The sequence below is a fragment of the Camelus bactrianus genome, chromosome 25 (assembly GCF_048773025.1).
Source record: "Camelus bactrianus isolate YW-2024 breed Bactrian camel chromosome 25, ASM4877302v1, whole genome shotgun sequence".
Classification (NCBI taxonomy): Eukaryota; Metazoa; Chordata; class Mammalia; order Artiodactyla; family Camelidae; genus Camelus; species Camelus bactrianus.
In genome coordinates, this window is record NC_133563.1 from 13,339,327 (window position 1) to 13,364,168 (window position 24,842).

At 37.0% G+C, this 24,842-nt stretch overlaps 1 protein-coding gene across 4 annotated transcripts in view; it reads left to right on the plus strand.

Moving 5' to 3' along the window:
• Positions 1-24,842, plus strand: part of OXR1 (oxidation resistance 1) — a 380,568-nt gene that overhangs the window by 290,659 nt on the left and 65,067 nt on the right. The window contains exon 1 of one of the 4 annotated variants that reach the window (XM_074352621.1): positions 16,533-16,858. The exons of the other annotated variants lie outside the window; for them this stretch is intronic. Within the exon in view, the coding sequence (XP_074208722.1) occupies positions 16,660-16,858 (199 nt within the window). The 5' untranslated portion in view covers positions 16,533-16,659. Of the gene's footprint in view, positions 1-16,532; positions 16,859-24,842 lie in introns of those variants that run through there. 4 annotated transcript variants of the gene reach the window in all.

Genomic DNA, 24,842 nt, shown 5'->3' on the forward strand with positions numbered 1-24,842 from the left:
TAATCCTTCAAGTCCCTGGTAAATTGCCACTTCCTCCAAGAAGCTGTGTTGTACTGTATCTTCTTGAACTAGTAATTACTATACCTCCCCTTGACACTCATCACATTTTTTTCTGAACTTTTCCTCTGTATTGACCGTCTGCTCTGATCTACAGTAGTTCTCAAACTTGAGAGTACAGGAGAATCACCTGGAAGGCTAGTTAAAACACAGATTGCTGGGCCCCACCCATCCTCTGATTCGGTGGAGCCGAGGTTGAACCTGAGAACTTGTATTTCTTACAAGATACCAGATGATGCTGCCAGGCTAGGAGAACACTTTGAGAACCACCTGCCCAGAGGAACCATGTAAAACTGCACATATGATTAATGAAATATAGACCCAGCCCTTTGTGAATTCACAATCTAATGGAAGTGTCAAAAGCTGGCTCCCCAGAATATCACTAAATCCACCTTTTCATAAGCTGAGTTTATTGAGGGAGAGAGAATGCCACCTCAGCAGAGCCTTTGAAGTGCCTTGTGTTGAGGGGAAGGGGGTGGGGGAGTAACAGTTAAGATTTTTGAGATTTTCAAGTTTTATTTAGGCAGCTCTTTTTTTAAAGATTATAATTTTAAAAGTCACTTTCCATTTACACTTATTATAAAATAGTGGCTATATATTCCCCATGTTGTACAATACATCCTTCCATATATATACACATACATACACACCACATCTTCTTTATCCATTCATCTATTGATGGACACTTACGTTGCTTCTATGTCTTGGCAGTTGTAAATAATGCTGTGAACATTAGGGTGCATGTATCTCATCGAATTAGTGTATAAAAACTCTCCAGGAAGGGGCATATAGGGAATATACCTCAACATAATAAAGGTCATATATGACAAACCCTCAGCTAACATCATACTCAATGGTGAAAAGCTGAAAGCATTTCATCTAACATCAGGAATAAGACAAGGATGCTCACTTTTGCCACTTTTACTCAACATAGTTTTGAAAGTCCTAGCCACAGCAATCAGAGAAGAAGAAAAGAAAGGAATCTGAATTGGAAAGGAAGAAGGAAAATTTCCACTGTTTACAGATGACATGATACTATACATAGGAAATCCTAAAGAAGCTAACAGAAAGCTACTAGAGCTCATCAGTGAATTCAGCCAAGTTACAGGGCACAAAATTAATATACAGAAATCTGTTACAGATCTATACACTAACAATGAACTATCAGAAAGAGAAATTAAGGAAACAATCCCATGTACCATTGCATCAAAAAGAATAAAATACTTGGGAATAAATAAACCTACCTAAGGAGGCAAAAGACCTATACTCTGAAAACTATAAGACACTGATGAAAAAAAATGGAAGATGACACAAACAGATGGAAAGATATACCATGTTCTTGGATTGGATGAAGTAATATTGTTAAAATGACCATATATCTGAAAAACAGAAAAACACTAATTTGAAAAGGCAAGTCTTTCAGTGTAACAAGTTGGTTAGGACTGACTAGGTAAGGATCATGCTATGGTATTTAGAATTGATAGAATATGATGAGGATTTTGAGGCAAGGCGTTCAAAGAGCCCTGGGGTATGAACTGTTGACTGGTGCTCTCTACTGAAGAGTTGATGTGTCATTCAGGATGTTTCTGAAATGAACCAGAAGACAGTAGAGTAGTAAAGTCATATTAACGTACACAGTCAACTAACAGTTTCAGAGACAGACACAGAAACAAATAATTAGTATGGTAAGATAAGTATAATTGAGGGAGTCACAGAGTCCTTTGGGAACAAGTATATTAAATCCTGTAACCTCCTTGCCATCTGCCACCACCAGGAGTTCCAGATCATCAGTGTCCTACTTTGGTTTATCTTTGGTGTATCAAGGAAGAAGCATTATATATATTTACAAAGGCGATGTTCTTCCTTGTTTCTTTTTCTTTCTCTCCTTATGCTATTTATAGCACCAGGCCAGACATGCATACATCCAAATACATACCTTATAAACATTCGATATCAAATTTTAGAGGAGTGGAAAGAATTCATATTTATTAAAGACCTATTCTATTACACATACAATACAAGTGTATATATATGTATGTATATATAGTTCAATTAACTGTACATGTATGTTAGATTTTTGTGCTAATTGTGGTTATCCCTAGCTAATGAAGATAATCCTTATCAGGACCTTAAAGATAAGGTGATCTCTGGATAGACCTTTTTTTATTTTATCCAAAACTCATTGTCTGTTCTGTTTGGAAGAGATAAGTAGTGAGTATGATGATTTTAAAACATAGTAATGCTGTATTTAGAAATAATAAAAATAAGTATATATTTTAAAAAGCCTTAGTAGCAAGTGATCTTTACTTTGGGAAGTAACTCAAGCTCTAACCCTTGGTGGTGTAAAACTGACATCTGTTACCTTGCAAGTCAATTTTTTAGGAACACCCTAAAATAAGCATATTAAAGTTACACCTGAGAAAGACAAATTAAATCTTTTGAAATTCAAATTCAAATTAAGCTCAAATTCTTGAAGAAATAGTTAAAACTTTGTACCAAATATACCCTATGTTTGGTTATAATACTTAAAAGAATACTGAGCATACTTTGTACAGGCTCCCAAATCAAACTGTAAAATACGCATGTTATAAAGAAAATTGACTTAGATTTATTCATGACAAGCTAATAATACATGCTGTGTAAAATCACAGGTCAAATTCAACATTCTTTTGTTAAAGTTTTGAGGAAACACCTGCAGGTAGCACACCTGTAGAAGTCATCAGATACTTGTCCTTCATGCCAGTGGCATTCACAACATACACATTTGCTATCTACAGAAGCATCATTCTATTAGCAATGAATTACTCTGCATGCAGCTGTCTTCTCCCTTTGCCATATGGGCTTTTACCACACCTTCCTGTCAGTCCCAGGTCTCTCTGTGCTAATTGCAGCTAAGTCACATTGCTGCAAAGAGGACTTCAGAGAGTAGGGTGTCTTATTTGGGACCACACAGATTTTGAAGCAATAATTGAAAATGTGGGGCTGACAGAGAAAGCACAGAAAGCTATGTCGGGACATGGCAGTGGCCTGCCCCGCATCTTCTCTGTAATGAGATGGCGAGGTATCAGGATCAATAGAAACGTGCGGTCTCCATGCACAACATACTGAAGTGCAGATGTAAGAAGAATATTGAATATTATTTTAGCTAGACAGAGGATGAAATAAGGCTTTCTGAAAACAGACTATAAAAGTTGCCAGAGTCATAATGCTTAATCTTTCCTAACATCTCCTAGCTCTGGGTTCTCGAGCTGGATACTATTGCTATTTGAAGCTGGGCAATTCTTTATTGTGGGGACTGTCCTGAGCATTGTAACATCTTTGGCTGAGGCCAAAGACACTGCAAGATGCCAGTAGGCTCACACCCTCGGTTTGAGAACCAAAAATACCTCTAAACATTGTTAAATACTTCCTAGGGGTAGAGTTGCCAGATTTTAGCAAGTTAAAATACAGGGTACCCAAGTAGATCTGAATTTCTTCTAAACAGCAAATAAATTTTTGGTATAAATATGTCCCATGCAACATTTGGTATAGATATGTACTAAAAAATTATCCCTTGTTCATCCGAAATTCAGTTTTAACTGGATGTCCTTTATTTTATCTAGTAACCCTACAGGAAGACAAAATTGCCCATGATTGAAACCCCTGTGTTATAGGTGTCACTGGGTTAAGGGCAGGCATCCCAGAGACTCTTAGCTGTCCTGACTGACAGTGCTGCATTCCTTTACCTCTCTGAGATTACCAATAACCTTGTTTGCACAGGGGGGCCCAGTAACTTCCCTCACAGTGTGGACATGAGACCTAAGGAAATAACGTATGAAAAACCTTTAGTATGATGCCTGGCATGGTAAGGAATTGATATATGTTCATTATTACTATCTCAGGATCCCTCACAAGACAGTGTTAAAAGAGATACTGGTCTCTGGACTTACTTTCACTAACAAGAAAGACTGTGTTACAGAAACAACAGGGGCCCTGCAGTGATTCTCAGTCTTGCTTGTACATTGAAATCACCTGGGCAGTGTCCTCCTGGATGTGTGTATCCTACCTCTGAGAGGTTTGGATTTCATTGATCTGGAGTCTGGCCTGAGCGCTGGGATTTCAGAAGCTCCACAGGCGTCCTCAAATGTGCAGCCAAGGCGGAGAGCCACAATTTGAGAGAGAAGTATTGGATGGTTTGCACTCCTTAATAATGAGAAGGAGTAAGCTGAGCAAGCTAGACTTAATGACATGTGATTCTTGTAGTTGTAGAAAGTGGGCTGGGACCAGATTTAGAGAAAAAATGGCCCTGGTTTCTTTCATTCATTCAACAGTAATATCTGAGTGCCTACTCTGTGCCAGGCCATGTTCTAAGCAGTGAAGGGAGTCCCTGTCCTTGCTGAATGCTAGTTGGGAAAGACAGACAATAAATAAGACATTTGAATCTCATTTCAAAGCCTACGTGAGAGATGGTAGCAGTCCAAAACTTCAAAATCCTGAATAATCTTAATGAGGAAGTAAAATGGGGGGAAACTGGGTGACTTAACATGTTCTCTGAGCTTAGTTTCTAGAAGAGATCAAAGTAGGAAGGACATACTACCCATGACAAGTAAACGGATGGCATACAACTTTAATAAAGAGGGTCAGGAAAGTCAAAACATAGAATGAGGTTTTAGAAACACTATAGGAACTAGCCAACTGGGATCCTTCTGTGTAAAGGGAAGTCCTAGAATAAAGGAGAACAAGGAGGAAGTGCGAGGCTCTTTTTTTGAGGAAGATGAGCTTTGCTGAGCTGATTATTAACAGGCAGAACAAGTGTGCCAATTGTGCCTTGTTTTTCTCAGTGAAGAATGAATGAGCTACTAGGAAATACAAAACAAAAACTGTGACATGGAGATCTGTAGGCTAAGCTAGGTGAGGATATAGTGAAAGACCCACCCACATCCACTTTGAATGAATTATAATCTCTTGTTCCAGAAAACTAAGTTACTGGGATATTTCGACACGTGGTCACAGATCCTTTGGTACTAATATGATGAGAACAATAGTGTGTTTGTGAAAATTACACTCTTTTATAACACACAAACCTCAGAATATGTATAATGACTTAGATACAAGAGAAGTTTATTTCTTGTTCAAGTCCGAAATGGGTGTTCCTGAGTGGTGGGTGGCTTCCCTCTAAGAATGGATTCAGGGACCCAGGTTCCTTCCATCTGACCACTCTGCCATCTTTAATAAATGGTTTCTCAGCTCTTCATGCTGATTTGCCTCTAGACTGTGGAAAGGAAAAGACCATCGAGGGTCACAGGTGGGAAGCTTTTGTGGTCCAAGCCTGGAAATAGCACACATCACTTTTGGAATCCTTTCATTGGCTAGAATTCAATCACTTGGGCACACTGATCAAAAATAAAGCTAGGAAATGCACTGTGCCCAGGGAGAATAATCAGGCTTGGTGACAAATAACTAGTCTCTACCTGGATACTAGAGATCTGCCAGAAAACTATAGTTAGACAGATAATTCAGATTTCAAAGAAGGTTAAAGTGGAGTTGAAGGATACACAAACAGCATCGGCTTGAAACCCATGGGGAAGGGAAAAACAGTGATCACTTGGAGTCTGTACCTCGTCTTGTGCATAGTAGAAAGACATTTAACAAATACGTGACATGGTTGATAAATGAAAACTGGGTGATGGTGTTATTTAGTGGATTCATACTTCTACAGATAAGTGAGTCCTGTGAATGGTAATCGTTTCAACCAGGAAGGCAAACTCCTGTGCTAAACTGTCACTTTCCTTGCCCATGTCTCAAATAATTTTATGAACAACTTGAACAGAGACAAATCTGTGGTTGACTCAGGGAAAGATGTATTGAGTGATACTTCGAATGAAAGAGTCAAGGGTACTTTCAAAGTGATCTCAGCATCCTACAACATAGTTCAGCAGAACTTCCCTGAAAACAGCATGGGACTAAATATTTTGGGCTTTTGAGCCATTAGGTCTCTGTTACAACTAGACATCTTTGCTGTTGTAGCACAAAAGCAGCCGTAGACAATACACAGATGAACTGGTGTGGCTGTGTTCCAATAAAACTGAACTTACAAAGTCAGGTGCCAGGCCAGGTTTGATCCCTCAGCCCTGATCTAACAGTATAGGCTAAAATCTGAAAGCAGTAAATCTAAATTATTATTTTTAAGGCCCGGGAACAATCATCCTAATACTGTACATGTGTCATATCCTTTCTAATTGTAATAGGGCTACAAGATAGGTATTGTTCAATCTTATTTCACAGATAAGAAAACTACATTTCAAAAATAGTTTGACCTAGCTTGCATACCTGGAAAACACTTTATGGGACACCATGCCACTTCAACAAATGTTTGGGTGAATTGAGAGTCACAATTAATGGCTGAAGTCAAAGATGGAGCACTTACGTAGCCAGCCTCCGGGCAGGAAAGCCCTAATTTGAGTTCCTCTGGCTCTGTTCTTTTCTGTGTGAGACTTGCAAGACTTGAGAGACTTGCTTGACTTCTCTAGGCCTTGGCTAATAAGTTAATAAAAGTAAGAGACAACTAGATAAACACCAAGGCCCCTTTATTAGGGTTGCTATTAATACGTTAAGGGCATTAGGTGACAGAGAATTGAGACATTCTTTGTAGCTCCAAAAGCAATTCTTTTTAAATGTTTTCTAATATAGGTCTACCTAAAGCCAGTACATAAAACATAAAAATCACATTTTATGAGCAGACATATGTTTTACAAGTTCAAATTTATAATTTTTCTGCTCATAAAGACATTTATTGAGAGAAGTCAGCTGATATGAGTGAAACTAAAGTTTTACACTGGAGTGAGGGATGGCTTCTTTTTAGCATTAGCATCCCAGCATTCTACTCCTTGTGTTTTAGTGGGTTTGCCTGCTTTTGGTTGTAGAATGTCAAGAAAATCCTAATTCACATACATAGTTTAAATGATAAATTAATAAATTAGTCTTGCAATCTGAGAATACTTATCAGAGTAGAGAAATGGCAAGAGAGGCCTAAAAACCAAAATGCATTAACTTGACAACCTAAATCAGGTAGTCTTCAGTATATTAATTTGAAATATATTTTTAAAATAAATGTAAATTAAGCATTTGCAAACCCTTGGATCAGACAGTATTGGCGAAGCTTATGCTATGGTGCCAGATGAACCCCTAAACCTCGGTGGCTTACTGTAATAGTGTTTATTTCTTGAGTTAGTTCTCGCTCATGTTACATATCCATTTCAGGTTGCAGTTGGTGGGGCAGGGCTCTGATCCACATCGTTCCTCAGGGATCCAGGTTATTGGAGATGGCTCTAGCCGTGCTACCTGCAGAGGGATCATCCTAGGTTGCTGAGGCAGGGGTAGAAGATATGGAGTGTAGAACATTGGCTGCTTTAAACAGAGCCTGTTTCTTTACACGTGTGAGTGTAAAACACATCACTTCTGCTCTGTGTTTGTCAAAACTGGTCTGTGGCCCTATTTCAGAAGTTAGTGTGTGATTCACATGAACTAAACATGCAAAACATTTGGAAGAACTATAAGAATTAGATCTCTAACATGACTCATAATCAAAAAATGCAGGTTCCTTAGCCCCACCCTACAGCCCTGGAATCAGGATCGCTGGGGTGTAGTTGGGAAATTCATATTCTTAATAATGTTCCATAGCTGATTTGCATTATCAGCAGTATGCTACTGCTGTGAACAAAGAGTGTTTTTTAAAGTAGAGGAAAGGCAACAGTTAGATCTGTGGATTTGAGATTACTGGGGTTGCAGTGTTGGAGATGATTAAAGAGCAGAGAAACTAAAGGCTGGGAGATTTCATGTCACACAACATATATGGTTTAATGAGCAAACATAAATGCATGTGTTTATGTATCATGCAATGTATTGGCAACACGAGCTCAATCTGAGAGTCTAACAATGAATGCTGCTGTAAATGTCTCTGTCTGTTTTAAGAATCTCCTCTCCACCTCTTCCTTGACTCCCAGAAAACTAGTAAGGGAGGCACAAAGTGGCTGCCAACCAGTCTTTGTTCACTTCGTTCATTAAATGTTTTTCACGCCACTGCTGCTGATGGTGTTGGTTGTAGAGCCAGCTCAGCACCCATGGGAGTCCCTGGGTAGGAAGTGGGGAGTGCTTCTCTCTTGAGAGGTGGCTGGAAGTGGTCAAACTTTTCTTCATGCCTATTAGAGCAGCACAGAACCTGGTTATACTGATGTTTCTGCTGCAGTGGGCGAAAATGACCAGGGTGTGTGACTCTTTTGAAAATTAAACCAGTCTGGTTAGTGCTGGATCATTTAAAGATTGATTGTCCTGGTTTGAATCTCTCTTCCTATATGATGCTGCCTGGATTTTGGCTGATTCATCTGGCATTATCAGCATCTCTCCCAAATGGAATTTGGGATGAGGAGATGTGGAGTCAGGGAACCCCCCCATATACTTCGGGAAGAGAAGTAGATTCTCTTCCTTTGAAATGTTATGCTCAGCACTTATCAGTTTGTACCATGGCTGAAACAAGTAGACTGTTGGTGAGAACATGGCATTGCCATTCGGAACTTTCTCTAAGACAGATAAATGGACTTGTAAGCAGGTTCTGTGTTTATTGCTGTGCTTCATTTTGTCTTGTATTGATAGAGCCCAGGGTTCAGCTCCCCACCTGCCCCCACAACAAGGAAAAACAAAAACAAAAACGATCTAATTACCAGCTATAGATTGAAGCTAGACAGTGGCATTTTGGAATAAAAATAATAACTAGCAACAGGCTTAGGTTTCTCCCAGATTGTTCTGCTTTTCTCTTCTCCTTTTTACATTTACATATTTCTAATACTTTTTTTAAAAATACAGAGCAAAGATAGGGAAATTATTTCTAATAGATTCTAACCTTAAACCTCTCCAAAAATATAACTAAATATTATATAACCTTAAAATATTTACTATTAATACCTAAAATAATATATTAAAATAAAGCTTTTCATATACTACTTGTTTGTCTAAATGTTTCACTTATCAGCTTTTTTAGATTAAGAATATGAAATATCAAAATTCTATTCAATAAACAGAAATAAGAAGTTGCAGCAACATGTAAAAACCTAACATAGAGTTAAGAGAGGAGAAGTGGAATGAGGGTGGAGAGGAAGAGTCCAGAAAGAGAAAGAGACAGAGGGTCTGCATGGCTGTGGATGCTGTCCCACCTGTAGAAACACTCTACCACAACCTCACACAGAGCAGAGGCAGAGAAAGAAACCTGCAGAGAAAGACTGCCAGTGTTTGTCATCATAACACAACACACCTCTTTAGGGATCCTGATTGGCTGTTGATCCTAAAGACTTTTGAGTTTTCACAACTTTAGACATAAATAGTAGTATCTCTTGGTATTTGTTAAATGAACCAAGTGAAACTGATCCAAAGTCAGAAGCTGCCACATTCTAGATACAGAATATTTGGGCTGTAATATTATAAATGTAATTATTATCTTTGAGAGGATGTAAAAATAGTCCTGAAACAGTTCTATGTTAATTTGAAGTCAGTTATTGTGACCGAAGTTTCCACTATAATTCTCAGTGATGGTATTCCTGGGTCTTTGCTTACCCTGATTCCCTATATGTGTTATTTCTAACAAGTGTAGTAGGTACCACTTTTTAGACAGTTCTCAAATTGAGAAAAGGTTACTTGGTTTTAAGTAGGGTTTGTAGTGATTATATCCAGGACTGGCATCTACTAGAGGGAAATTTATTTTTACTCAATATTAAGCCCTTTCCCATTCTATTGAAAGGTCATATTAAATCTTTTATCATATACTCTTCAGTACTTTGGTCATGGTTTTATCCAAACAATTGCCAATATACTTCCTTGTTGTGGCTTTTTGGCACAGGTGAGAGTCTCATAAGATAAGGAATCTGAATGCTAGCATAACCCTTTTCGTGGATAAAGAAACACTAAGGATTTAAATAAAGAAAGGGTTAATGTCAAGGATAACCAATTTGGCTATCTACTAAAGTCAGGTTTTAGGTTCACTGACAGATTCAGGTGTACTAAGTGAATAATAGATTCATTCCTCTGTTTCTTAACACTTACAAAACCTCTTTGCTTAGTGTCAGTCCACTTTATTGATTCTATCAGTGATTCTGCTTAAGAAATTTGAGTTCTGACATTCCTATCCCATAAAATAGTTGCCAGGTAAATAGCATATGATTTTCATGAATTGATAAACTTGTCCTTGAGAAGTTAAGATGAGATAAAGACTTTCCCAAACAAATAAAAGCTTATTTATGACCTGCCTTATAAAAAAATGCTAAAAGGAATTCTTCACCTAGATATATTAAAAAAAATACTAACAGATTTGAAGTGGAAAGTAGACAAAATACAATAATAGTAGGGGACTTCAATACCCTATTTTCAACAATAGGTGGATGAGCCAGACAAAAAAATCAATTAGGAAACACTGGTTTTAAACTATACTTTATAGTATATAGACCTAACAGACCTATACAGAGCATTGTGTTTATTAACACTAGTAGAATACACATACTTCTCAAGTGCACGTGGAACATTCTCTAGGATAGATCATATGTTAGTTAACAAAACAGGTCTCAGCAAATATAGAAGGGTTGAAACTATACCAAGTATCTTTCATGATCATTATAGTATGAAACTAGAAATGAATAAAAGGAAGAAAACTGGAAAATCCACAAATATGTGGAAATTAACAAGTTCACTCCTGAATAACCAGTGGGTCAGAGCAGAAATCAAAATGGAAATCAAAAAGTATCTTGAAACAAATGAAGTGGAAATAGAACATACCAAAATTTACTGGGTACAGAAAAATCAGTACTAAGAGGGAATTCAATAGCAAAAAACTCCTACATTAAGAAAAAGAAAGCTCTCAAATAAACAACCTAACTTTATACTCCAAGGAGCTAGAAAAGAAGAACAAACATTAGTCTAAGGTTAGCAGAGGAAGGAAATAACAAAGATCAGAGCAGATAAATGAAATAGAGACTAGAAAAACATTAGAAAAAAATCAGTAAAACAAAGTGTTGGTTTTTGAAAAGATGAAAAATATTGACAACTTTTAGCTGGACTTAGACAAAAAGGGTGAAGATTCCAATTAAAAATCAGAAATGAAAGAGGAGACATTACAACTGATAACATACAAGTATAAAAGTTCATAAGAGACTACTGTGAACAAGTACATGCCAACAAATTGGATAACCTAGGAGAAATGGATAAATTCCTAGAAACATACAACCTACTAAAACTGCATCATAAAGAAACAGAAAATCTGAACATACCAATAATGAATAAGAAGATTGAGTCAGTAATCAAAAACATCCCCAAAAGGAAAGGGCCAGGACCAGATGGTTTCACTGGTGAATTCTACCAAACATACAAATAAGAATTAACACCATTCCTTCTCAAACTCTTCCAGAAAATTGAAGAGGATGGAACACTCTTAAACTCTTTTTGTAAGATCAGCATTACCCTAATACCAAAGCCAGATAAGGACTCTGCAAGAAAAGAGAACTATAGGGTAATATCTCTGATGAATATAGATGTAAAAATTCTTAACAAAATAGTAGCAAACAGATTTCAGCAGCACATTAAAAGGATCATACACCATGATCAACTGGGACTTATTCCTGGGATGCAAGAATGGTTCAACGTATGCAAATCAATAAATGTTATACACCACGTTAATGGAATGAAAGATAGAAGTCATATGATCATCTCAATAGATACAGAAGAAACATTTGACAAAACTCAATATCCTTCCATGACAAAAACTCTCAAAAAAATTGGGTATAGAAGGAATGCATCTCAACACAATAAATGCCATTTAATGATAAGCCCACAGCTAAAATCACACTCAACAGTGAAAGCTGAAAGCTTTTCCTCTAAGATCAAGAATACAAGGGTCCCCACTGTCACCACTCCTATTCAACATAATACTAGGAGTTCCAACCAGAGCATTTAGACAGGACAAAGAAATAAAGTCATCCAAATTATAAGGAAGTACTATTACAGGTGATATGATCTTGTATAGAAAACCCTAAAGACTTCATAAAAGTACTGTTAGAATTAATAAACAAATTTCATAAAGTTGCAGGATATGAATCAACATAGAAAATCAGTTATATTCATATATGCTGGCAATGAACTATTTGAAAAAGAAATAAAGAGCACAACCCCATTTACAATAGCATCAAAACAATAAAATAGGAATAAATTTAACCAAGGATGTGAAAGATCTCTACTTTGAAAACTACAAGATATTGATGAAAGAAATCAAATAAGATACAAGTAAATGGAAAGGTAACCTGTGTTCATGAATTGGAAGAATTAATATTATTAAAATGTCCATACCACCCGAAGTGTTCTAGATGTTCAGTGCAACCCCTATCAAAATTCCAATGGTATTTTTCACAGAAATAAACAAACAATCCTAAAACTCATATGAAACTGCAAGACTCCAAACAGCCAAAGCACTTCTGAGAAAGAACAACCAAGCTGACGCATCACACTTCCCGATTTCAAATCTATTACAAAACCATAGTAATCAAAATAGTAGAATACTGGCATAAAAACAGACACATAGTCCAGTGGAACAGAATTAAAAGCCCAGAAATAAACAATGCATATACCATCGACTAATATTTGAAAAGGGATAGCCAATAATACAGTTTCTTTCATAAATGATATTGGGAAAACTGGATATTCACATGCAAAAGAATGAAATTTGACCTCTATCTTACATCATACACAAAAATTAACTTGAAACAGATTAGAAACTCAAATCCAAGACCTGAAACCATAAAACTCCTAGAAGAAAACATAGGGGAAAAGTCTTGGCAATGATTTCTGGATATGACACCAAAAGCACAAACAAAAGGAAAAATAAACCAGTGAAACTACATCAAAAGTAAAAAGTTTCTGCACAGCAAAATAACAAAATGAAAAGTCAACCTAAAGAATGTGAGAAAATATTTGCAAACCTCTTATCTGATAAGGGGTTATTATCCAAAATATATATGGAATTTGTAAAACTCAATAGCAAAAAAAAAAAAAAAATCCAATCAAATTAAAAAATGAGTGGAGGACCTGGATGGACACTTTCCAAAGAAGGCATACAAATGGCCAACAGGTACATGAAAAGATGCTCAGCAGCATCACTAATCATCAAGGAAGTGCAAATCAAAACCACACTGAGATCACCTCATGCTTGTTAGAATGGCTATTATCAAAAAGACAAGATACAACAGGTGTTGCCAAGGATGTGGAGAAAAGGGTACCTTCATTCACTGTTGGTGGGAATGTAAACTGGTGCAGCCACTGTGGAAAACAGTATGGATGTTCCACAAAAAATTAAAAACAAATATCATATGATCCAGCAATTTCATTTCTGGGTATATAGCCAAAGGAAATTAAATCACCATCTCAAAGAGATATCTTCACCTTCATGTTGATTGCAGTATTATTCACAATAGCCAAGACATGAAAACAACCTAAATAAACATCATTGGATGAATGGATACAGAAGATGTGATATACTACAGAGTGGAGTATTATTCAGTCATAAAAATTTTGTACATAGATGTTCATAGCAACATTACTCATAATAGCCAAAAAGTGGAAACAATTCAAATGTCCATCAACTTTTAAATGGTAAGTACAATGTGATATATCCATATAATAAAATTATTTGGCAATAAAAAGGAATAATGTACTAATATATACTATAACCTGAGTAAGCCTTAGAAGCATTAAGCTAAGTGAAAGAAGTCAGGAACCAATGACTAGATTTATATGATTCCTTTTATATGAAATATGTATAAAAGGAAAATCCATTGAGACAGAAAGTAGATTAGTGGTTGTCTATGCCTGTGGTGTGAATGGGGAGTGACTACAAATGGATAGGAGGTTTCCTTTGGTGGTGATAGAAATGTTCAAAAATTAGATTTGGGTGATGGTTTAACAACTGTGTAAATATGCTGACAACCATTGAATTGTATCATTTTAACAGATGAATTATATGGTTTGTAAATCATATGTTAGTAAAGTTATTTTAAAAATAAGGCAAAGGGTTGCTGGAGGAGGCAGACATGGTATATACGGACTCTTTTTTTTTTTTTTTTTTTTTTGGATTTATGTGGATGATATAGGTAGGATAAGGAGGAAGAAACTAGAGTGGAGAGAGAAGAAAATAATACAAGAGTGGAATAATATGGTGGTCAAGTCATGGACAACATACCCCAGACTAAGATCAAGAATTAATTTAGAGAAGGGGAGGCATGGATGAGATTAAGGATTTCCTTCTGACGCAACTATATGTAGATGAGCTTATCGTAGGTTAAAAAGAAAAAGCCCCCCCCCCCCGTGTAAAAGAAAAAAAAAGAAAAAAAAAGGGAAGAAAACTGAGAGTGTTCATATTTGATGGCCTGTGATTATCTGAGTCATGCAGGAGACCAGGTAACATGTTTAAGTGATGAATTTGATAACTTCAGGAGAATGGTGATGGTTCAGACAACAAATGTGGAGAATAAAAAGAAAAGCTGATTAGATGAGTAAAAGGACTTTGGAGACATTCGCTGAATTTAAATAAAAATTTGTAACGCACTTATCATCAAGGTTATACATTTTTCTCCAGCAGCTCTAGCTTTCCATGAAGTAGAAGCAGAAAAATTGTTGGGTTAACTGCCTGAAAACGTGTATTTGAACTGGCAGAATACAAGTTTCTGCTAAGGTTAGATAAAAAAGTGCAGATTTAATCAGGTATAAAAAACTCAACCACTATTTTTATATGATTATCATAAACTAAATGGCAACTTCCAAGATGTAAACTACATCTTAGGAAAAGAATTTCTGTTTAGTTCATCAGGATTAAAGTCATTGAAATTCGATTTTTAAAGCTTACTGAGCGAACCTGAGATCTTGAAAGTGGTGCTAAGCATGATAATGCTTCCTCCCTTCTCACATGGAAATCTTAGAAAAACCAGGAGCCACTTACCATTCTACCAAGTGGGTCCCTAGTTAGGTACAGAAGGATGTCTGGGGCAGTGCTTTCCCAAGCAGCATATGACACATCGATGATTGCTGGATATGCAGATTCCTGGGTCTTTACTCAGAAATACTGTAAACTGCACTCTGGGGGTGCAGCCCATTTATTCTAAACGTTTAACTGTATAAAGGTGATGCTGATTGTTAGAATGGTGAAGTTTGGCCAACCGAGTTAGAATGTAAGCTGAAAATGGTGATGGTGTGGAAGAAAATTAAACAATTTTTTAAAAGGGTGGGGGGCGAGTAATTTTATTGTTTTGGCAAAAAGCTTAAGTTCCTGAAAGATTTTTTCTGGAACCCATTATTTGTTATGATTAGTTCTTCAACTTCCTAACTAATTCAGACCTTTTCTTCAAATACATGAACAAATCGGTAATTCCAAGAAAGAGTTTATTTAATGCGTGGAAAAAACTGAAAGAGATATAAACAGATGTGAAAGAGAAAAACCAGATCTCACAGGAAACAAAACCAGGTGAATGTCTGTCAAGTGTCACTGCTCTTTCTTCTCTTAAAGGATAATAAAGTTGTACACTAAAGCCCAAATTACCTGACCTTATAGGACCAGATTCATGGAATGTCAAACTCTAACATCAGTTCATAATGCCACAGCGTCACAGGAAACAAAACCAGGTGAATGTCTGTCAAGTGTCACTGCTCTTTCTTCTCTTAAAGGATAATAAAGTTGTACACTAAAGCCCAAATTACCTGACCTTATAGGACCAGATTCATGGAATGTCAAACTCTAACATCAGTTCATAATGCCACAGCGAACTTAGAACATAACGATTAATGCTTTATTGTACGAAGATGGTCTCATAATGCTTCCTAAGAAACATTTTTTCTAGTGGACTATGTTGCCTAAGACTGCAGTTTTACCTTAAAACTAATAACCTTTCCCTCCTTCCTCCACCGCCCCCCTCAACTCCAAGTTTCATGTGGATTGTGCCCCTCCCTCTAACACACACAGACTCACAGAAACTTTTTGACACACAGAAACTTTTTGACACTGCCCTCCTCGGTCCCCAAACTTTGAAAATCCAGCAAAGCCTCCCCTGGGCCATCCGTATACCCTGCTCTGCCCTCGGGCCCCAGGCTCGGCCTTCTCCCTTTTCCACCCGCAGTCCTGAAAGTCCGGTTCGGTGGGGACCGGGCGGGGCGGGGTAGGGCGGGGCAGGCCTGCTCCACTGGGGTCGGGCGGGTGGGGGAGAGAGGATAGGGCTGGGCGGGCTTGCTAAAAAGCCGCCAGCTTTTCGAGGCTGCCTCTGTTTCAGAAATGAGGTATGTACTCTAGAAACTATGCTTGGCCCCTAACTGGCGTTCGGAAGCAATGAGAAAAACTTTTCAAAACTTTGGTCCAGCTTCTGCTCCCCCGACGCGTAGTTCCCGGATGGTCCGTCCCGGGGCCAAGCTTAGGACTTCCCCTCCCCCTCCCCGACTCCAGTGAGGCGCGCGGAGCCGCCGCCCCCGTGTCGGGTCGGACGCGCGGGCGGGCGCGCACCGAGCGGCCGCCGCGGCGGAAATTGTCGGCCTCCTCGGTGCCTGCCCCGCGGCAGCATGGACTACCTGACCACGTTCACGGGGAAGAGCGGGCGCCTTCTGCGGGGCACAGCCAACCGCCTGTGGGGGTTCGGGGGTGGCGGCGAAGCCCGGCAGGTGCGCTTCGAGGATTACCTGAGGGAGCCTGCCCAGGGGGACCCCGGGTGCGGGTCCCCGCCCCACCGGCCCCCGGCGCCGTCCAGCCCGGAGGGACCTGGTGAGCCCAGCCTTCCTTCGCGTCCCGCGCGGCCGACCCGGGCTGAGGGCTGGGGGGAGGCGGCGCTGCGTGGGGGTGCGGGGGGCGCGGGCCGGGCGTTGGCAGGTGTGCGGGGGGCGGCGGGCGGGGGGCGGGGCGGAGGACTCGCCCTGCTCTGGGGACGGAAGACTTTCTGCCCTCTGCGTCGGAGCTCTTCCTGCCCTGCTCTTCCTGCTTTCTTCACCTATAGTCGGCTTTTTTAACCCCGCCAACTCTTTCAAGGGTACGGTCCCTTCGTTTTTCCCTCACCCTGGGAGGCAGTTGAACCAATTATGACGCCCGTGCTTTTCATCTTCCAGATCATTAAGAACACCGAGCTCGGCTTGGTTTTGGTTTGGATCATTGTTTTTATTTGATGTTTGTCAGCTGTTAGAATTTGCATCAACACTTAATACGACTTCGGAAAAGAAAATGCTTCACTTACACAGGAACTCAGCGGATTTTTGTGTCGTGTACTTTGAAAGGCTGCGTGTTGCCTTGAGGTGGCAGAACCTAGAAACTTTTCTCAGTTACCATTTCTACTGCCTGTTATGTTGGTTTTCTTTCATCGCAGTGACGTTGTACCGTACCTAAAAAAAAAAATCGGGTATAATGACATGATATTGATATCTTCTGGAATTTTTTTTAAGCGCATGCTGAAAAAGTAATGGCATAATGCATATGGTAACTTCTCCAGTGTCCTGGGCTTCCTCTGAGTTACTAAGTGGGAGATCTCTCCTAGTCACTTACATTTTATTTTTGTTATCTGTTTTAATATGCATTTTGGTGTTACGAGAATAAATATATGAGCATTAAGGAGTTTAGAAAATAGAGAAAAGTACAAAGAATATAAAGTCTATCCATAACAGCACATCCTGTCATTCACCTTAAAGCTCTGAAACAGTGAGGACCTCTACTGATCTGTGTGTGTAGATGTGTAATATTTCAGCTTTGAAGGAACTTGAATATTAAAGTTTAATTTTAGGATGACCCCTTTTATTAATTTTTCTTCATATTACATAAAATATTTTGTCTTCACAATTTCTGTTTATGGAATTAGAAAATAAAAAGGGATACTGTTTCTGCTTTGAAGGACATTAACCAGATGCAGAATCCTCTTAAAGGTGGGACCAGGGATGAGGACTATAACTTTAAAGTGTTTGAATAAAGGGTTTTTTTGTTTGTTTGTTTTTTGGTGTTTTCTTTTTTTTTTTTAATGAGTCGTCTTTTGTCTATTGAAAAGCAATTGAAATGTGGCCAGCCTCTAGGCAGTTGAAGAATTCAGAAGTATGTGGTATAACTTAACCAGGAGGGGATATGATCAATATTTTTATAAATATGCCCAAACATATACATCTGATTAATTCATTCAAAAACATTTATTGAGCACACTGCTATATCTGACACTCTTTTTCAGAGTTGCAACTTCAAAATACTATACAAATCCCTCTTCTGTTGAAGCTGCATTATGAATTCATGGCACATTTTTTAATATTCATGATGCCCCCAAATGTGTGACACAAGTCAAAGAGGCCTTGTGATGTCCTAGTTATGACTACAGTCGTGTGGGAAGGTAAATCCTAGCGTTAAGTTGCTGAAAGAATTTGTACAAGTTACTTAATCTCTAAGCCTATATTTTCTTATCTGTAAATGATGTTGATCGGATGATCTCAGACGTTCTCACCTCTCAAGCTCTTTTTCATTTGGAATAGAATTAGTGAAAATGATGGGTGGTAAAGCTAGAAAATAGCATTTGGAGGTAAAAACATTGTAAGTCTATAAAATTATGCCCAGAGAGTTCTGAAGGTAGTTCAAGAAATGAGTGCCTCAGAAATAATTCGATCACCCCGAACCATTCTTAAAATAAATATAACTTCCTAAATTGACTCCTTTGAGAGGCAACATGTGTATATACAGGTAACAAAAAAAAAAAAAGGGTTCTCACTAATTTGCCTGACATCCCTTGCCTGAGATGAAGACTTTTTTTACAGCTCCTACCAGACAGGTTTGGCTATAGGGTTTTTCTCTGTATTTGTGTCCTTCAGAATGAGTTAGTCTGTTTGAAGGATTTCTTCCGCCCTTTCTGCTTGTGACTGCCCTTATTTTGGATTTTTATAACAGCTGCTTAAGTTCCCTGTTGTCTGTCACCATTCTTTTAGTTCTTTAAACTGACTGGTGTAGCAGTGTATCTTGTGCACTTACACACTTGTAGATTGGCTACATTTCAGGACTCCGTTTCTTGGTGATCTTGCTCCTCACTGTTTCATGATCAGTAATGATGTTGATAAAATAGCTTTACCATTGACAGTTTAAGGATAGACCAGATAAAACTTTGGTCATATGTTTCTGATTTCAGTCTGTAGATAAGCAAACCACTCACGGGACTGTGAACGCTAACTGATGCCTTTACTCCCCTCCACGGTGGCTGCTTTTGCTCTTACTAGCTTTCAGTGCTTGCTGACTCCAACATTAGAGTCCCCTCAAGGAAAACCATAATTGGGCCTTAGACACATTAAGGAGCTAATCACAACTACTCTAGTTAATAACAATTACAAAGAAAACATCTTATGATACAATTTTTGTTCCTGCTTAAAGAATAAAATATGTTCTGTCTCAAAAAAGATTTTTGGAACTTGAGTATAGCTCTTGTTTGGAGGCATGACCATAACCTATATCGGGTAGTGTATAAAAGTATTCACTTTACTAGATCACATGGCAATAACTAAGAAAGCAGATTCATTTAACATGTTAAGAGTCTCAACTTAAGTGTAATATAGTTTTTATCATAAACAGCCCTATTATGTCAGCTGTTTTCCCAGTTGGTTACAGCATACTTTAAACATATCTCATTCTTATTTAAATTTTCTTTTCATTTACTTTTTGCAGTTAAAAATGATATCTTTCTGAGAAATAGCAACAAGAATCAGTGCTGATAAAAACATTTTCTATGGGGCAGACACTAGCAAATACATTTATTTAATCCTAATAACAACTCTGTAAGATAGGTACTATTCTTATGCCGTTTTCCTGATGAAGAAACTGGGCCAGGCAGAGAAATAAGGGATATAGAATCCATTCGAGTGATATCTTCATATTTCTAAGAGTTCTGACCCTGTCACACAGGGGAAAAATGTGAGAGGAATGCGGAATTCTATCAGGTATGATGTTAGTTAAAACAAGTTAAATTATGTAAAGGATAGGATGAATTGTCATTGAAATCTCTTTAGAGTCAGGAGGATATTAAAATGATTAAACTGAAAATGCAAAATCCAATGAAGGTGTTAGAAAACTTTGATGTGTTTTACGTTGGAAATTGCAGATGCAGAGTATCTGGAACAGTTAGGTAGTAATTTATGTAGAACCCAGGGAAGACCAAATGCCTCTAAAGGACTTGTTGTACCAATTGTTGTAATATTAAAAAAAAAAAAAAAAAAAAAAAAAAAACCTCACTGTCATGAAAGAAGATAACCCTAGAATTCTGCAGTCTTAGTCTCATTTCCTAAGATGGGCCAGAGAGAAGAATCTCTTCTTGAAGACAACCTGCCTCTGCTCTTATGGTAACTCCTACTAAGTTTGAGTTCATGTTGTTCCCGTAGTCCATTGGTTTTCAAGCATGAAGTAGATTTGCCTATTTTAGAATTGCTTCATATCTCAGGATGGCTGAACTCAAGTTTTATATTATCTGTATTTTAGTACAAAACTGCCACTGAGTAGTGGAAGCTACAATAAAGCAGTGATTCTCAAGCATTAGTGTGCCTCAAAATCACCTGAAAGGCTTGTGAAAAATGTTGGACCTCTCCACTAGCGTGTGTGAGTCGGTGCTTCTGAGTCAGGCCCGATAGTTTGCATTTCTAACAAGTTCTCAAGTGCCACACTTTGAGAATCTCTGTTTTCCTTAGTGGCTAAGTCTTTTATCCATGATGAGGTTAGAAGTGAATACAGAAATGATGAAATTTTTTAAAAGATTGGGATTAATATTTTTGTATTAACTTTAGGAATAATCAGTGTATTTGGTCTTTAAAATATTTGTTGTATTTCAGAGAATTAGGCCTATTAGAGTACAAACTAGTCTTACAAATCTAAAATGAATACTTGTGTAATTTTTTTTTGAGTGATTTTAAGGTTAAAGGTGCAAGTATTTGGCTAAATTTAGAAACTATTGGAATGTTTAAGAGAACTTAACATTCCTTATATTTAAACTTTTATTGTATTTACTAGAGTTAAGTTTTTAGAAAGATTTTCTTGTTAGAGGCAATTAAAGTGTTTTAAATAGAATATAGTAAATTTATAAATGCAAGTTAGTATATGTGAGAGATTTTACTTACTCAAGTTCATAAATAGGATTATTTAAGGATATTTAGTCTGGTTTTTGTTTGAGTTGATTAAATATCAAAAGCACCTTAGAAAGTGTGTTAAAATTTACTAGACTTATAAATAGAATATACTTTATAGTTGAAGGCTTAAGGGAAAACTAGGGTATATATATTTGTCTGTCAGTAAATCAAACAATTAAAAAGCAGAGTAACTGCAAAGTTTTTTCTGTATATAAAGGCTCCCCTCATGGCCATTAGCAAACTTAAATTAAGAGGCTCTTGATACATTTTGTTGAACGAATGAATGAATGATGTTAATACCAAAAAGGGGCATGTTTTAAGGTCAAATTAATGTATTAGAGAAAGGCCAAAAATTTGTCTTTGTTTTCTAGCAATCAGTGAAAAAAGAGAAATATGATCAGACATAAATCAGTGTCACTAAGATAAAGATAAACCTGTTGTTTACACAGGCAAGAGAAATATAACTTTCCCTGATTGTGAGAATAAAAAGAAAAAATTCTCATGGAATTCTAATATAACAAGAAGTAGCCTCACCATCTTTATGGTAAATAACAGATTCTAATTTCAAAAGCTATTTTTTAACACCATGCTTTAATGTAGTTCAGTGGTGTAGTAACAGAATACAAATTAGTAAATCAAGTCTGTACAGGGTGAAAGGAATTAATCTAAATATGCACTTATCTGATAGTTTGTCTTAACTGAAGGGTAGGTGCTAGGTTATAAACTATAGATTTTAGATCATATAGTCAAGATTTTGGATTTTCTGGAGAGTCTAATAGAATTTTCTCCAGTGATGGAAGTATTCTATATTGTCTTGCCCAGTATAGCAGCCACTGGGCAGATGTGGCTGTTGAGCACTTTCTGAAATGTGATGAGTGAACAACTGAATTGAGGAATCTGGGTTTAGATTCTATATCAACGTTGTCCAGGGTGGTAGCAGCTAGGCACATGAAACTGTTTTAGTTTAAATGACTTTAAATGAAAATTAAATTGAAAATTCAGTTTTCTCTCTCACTAGTTCTATTTCAAGTACTCAAAAGCCACAATGCTAGTGGCTGCCATGGCAGACAATGCAGATATAAATCAGTTCTGTTATTGCAGAAAGTTTCTTTGGACAGTATTGTTCTACAGTAGTGAGTCCCAACACTGGCAGTGTATTAGAATTCCCTGGGCAGATTTTTTTCGATTCTGATGGCAAGGCCCCACCATACCATGAGAACTCTAAAGTTTGGCAATAACCAAAAATATCATAAATCATAATCTGTTAAATTTAGGACTGCAACCAGTTTTAACTTTCTCAGGTGGCTCTGATGTGTAGGTAGGGTTAAAAACCATTGACTTTTTTGCTTAATAATGTTTCAGTCAAATTACTGCATCTTGATGAGTTTAGCAGGGTTTTTTGGGTTTTGTTTCTTTTTTTCCCCTCCATTTACAAGTACTTTGAGCACGTACTTGTGTTATGACTCAGGTTAAGAAAAGATATGCACATTTAAATTGTATGCCAACTTCCGGGTGGAATTGAGACCATAGAAAAACTGAGGTTACAATGAAAAGTTCCTGAAAGCAAGGCATGTTTATATGCTTGAGAAAGAATATTCATTTATCTATCAGATATTTAGCAAACATCTACTGTGTGTCATATATACTACTAGGTGCTGACTATATAGCATGGTTTCTCAACCTCAACAGTATTGATATTTTGTGACATAATTATTTTTGTGGGGGACTGTTATGTGTATTATTTAGGACACAATGTTTAGTATGACCCCTACCCACTAGATGCCTGTAATACTCCCCCATTGTGATAACCAAAATTGTGCCTTGGTTTTCTCAGTTGTAAAGTGGGGATAATAAGGATACCCACTTTATAACGTTGATGAATTAGGTAATGTAATGAATGTTAAGTGGTTAGAACAGTGCCTGGCAATATACTAGGCACTTGATAAATGTTAACTATTATTTTGATTGTCAGATAAATCAGAAATATATGTGCATTTCTAAATAGTAGTAACTTTTGTGAGGAAGTGCAGGACCTCTTCTTTCCATACTCCCAGTCTAGAGTCATATTTGCTAACAACTGTCTTTAAAAGGGTATTATAAATTTACCATGTAAGAGACTGGACTAGGTAACAGCTGTGAGCACTTTTCAATCCTCAAATATTGTGATTCTATTTTCTTACTAGTAGAAGAGAATGATCAATGTATCTCGTTGTGCTCTGGTACTTAAATTTATGAACACATGTTTTAATATTGGTTATTAAAATAGTTTTAGAACTATTTTTATAATAGGTAAAATCATTATAGTATATTTTATACTATTAAATTATTAAAGTGAATACTTTCAGTTTGTTTCAAACTTTAAACTGCAGAAAGCTAGTATATTAGTTTTCTTGCTGTGAGCTGCACTCCATGGTGAACTTTTGAAAATGATCCAACAGTTGCAAATTTCATTTTTTAAATGTTTAATGAACTCTTAGGATATTATGAAACACAGATTGAAAAACTACTATTAGGGAAAGTAAATGTAGACAAATACTTACTCCTAAAATCAATTAAGAAGGGATATATACTATTAGTTAAAAGTAATCCAGAACTGTATTTTGCATTGCTTAAAAAGTTTAAGTTGCAAAATGAGGAAAGTGTTTTTGGCTCTCTCTGCTGTTTATGAAATAGCAGAAATGAATTACTGTTTAAAATTTAAAATAATTTTAATGTTTTATCACAAAAAATCAGATTTAAATATATTCTGTTCAATGAAGAAAAAATTAACAATATAGTGATAAGCAAAAATAATACATGTTTTTCCCTAAGAACGGTACCATTTTACATTTCCACCATAAATGTAGAAGAATGTCTCTTTCTGCAGCCAGTCTGTAGTCAGCTTTTGAATTTTAGTAAAGTGATAGGTGAGAAATGGTATCCCAGTGTAGTTTAAATTTCATTTTTCTAATTATAAGTTAGATGGAACACATTTTTTATGTTTAAGGGTCACTTTTACCTTCTCTTGTGAATTATATGATCATATCTTTTGCCTGTGTTTCCATCTGAATTTTCATCTTTTTTCTCCCTCAGTTTTTAAGAGTTCTTTAGATATTTAGGATATAAAATTAGGAGCTCTGTATGTATATATTTTTTACTTTGTTTACTTTTCTTTATTAAAAATGACTAAATTATGTACAGTTCAAGTTGTTGCTTCAAAACATTAATTCATTCTAATTGGATGCTTGTCATGATGTGTCAGGCTCTGTTAGGCACTGAGGAGGCATTGTGGAACAAATCAAGCAAGGTGTTTTGTAGTTGGCAGTTTAGTGGAAGAGATTAGAAAAACTGTCAGATACTGTAAAAGAGACAAGATGCTGTGTGACTAATAACAGTGGCTTGGGTTAGCTTGGGTGATCAGGAAGATTTTAGGACATTCTTTTTACGTGTTACAGAGCTAACTGATTTTTGGAGAATTCAGACTTGATTATTAATATTATTATTGGTAATGTTTCATTAGAACTAGTCATTCAACTGAGCTAATTAGGTAATATAAACAAACTCTACTATGGTCAAATGTCAATTAAAATTGAATAAAAGGAGAACAAGGAAATAGATGTTTTCTAGATCATTTATGCTTAGGTAGAACTAAT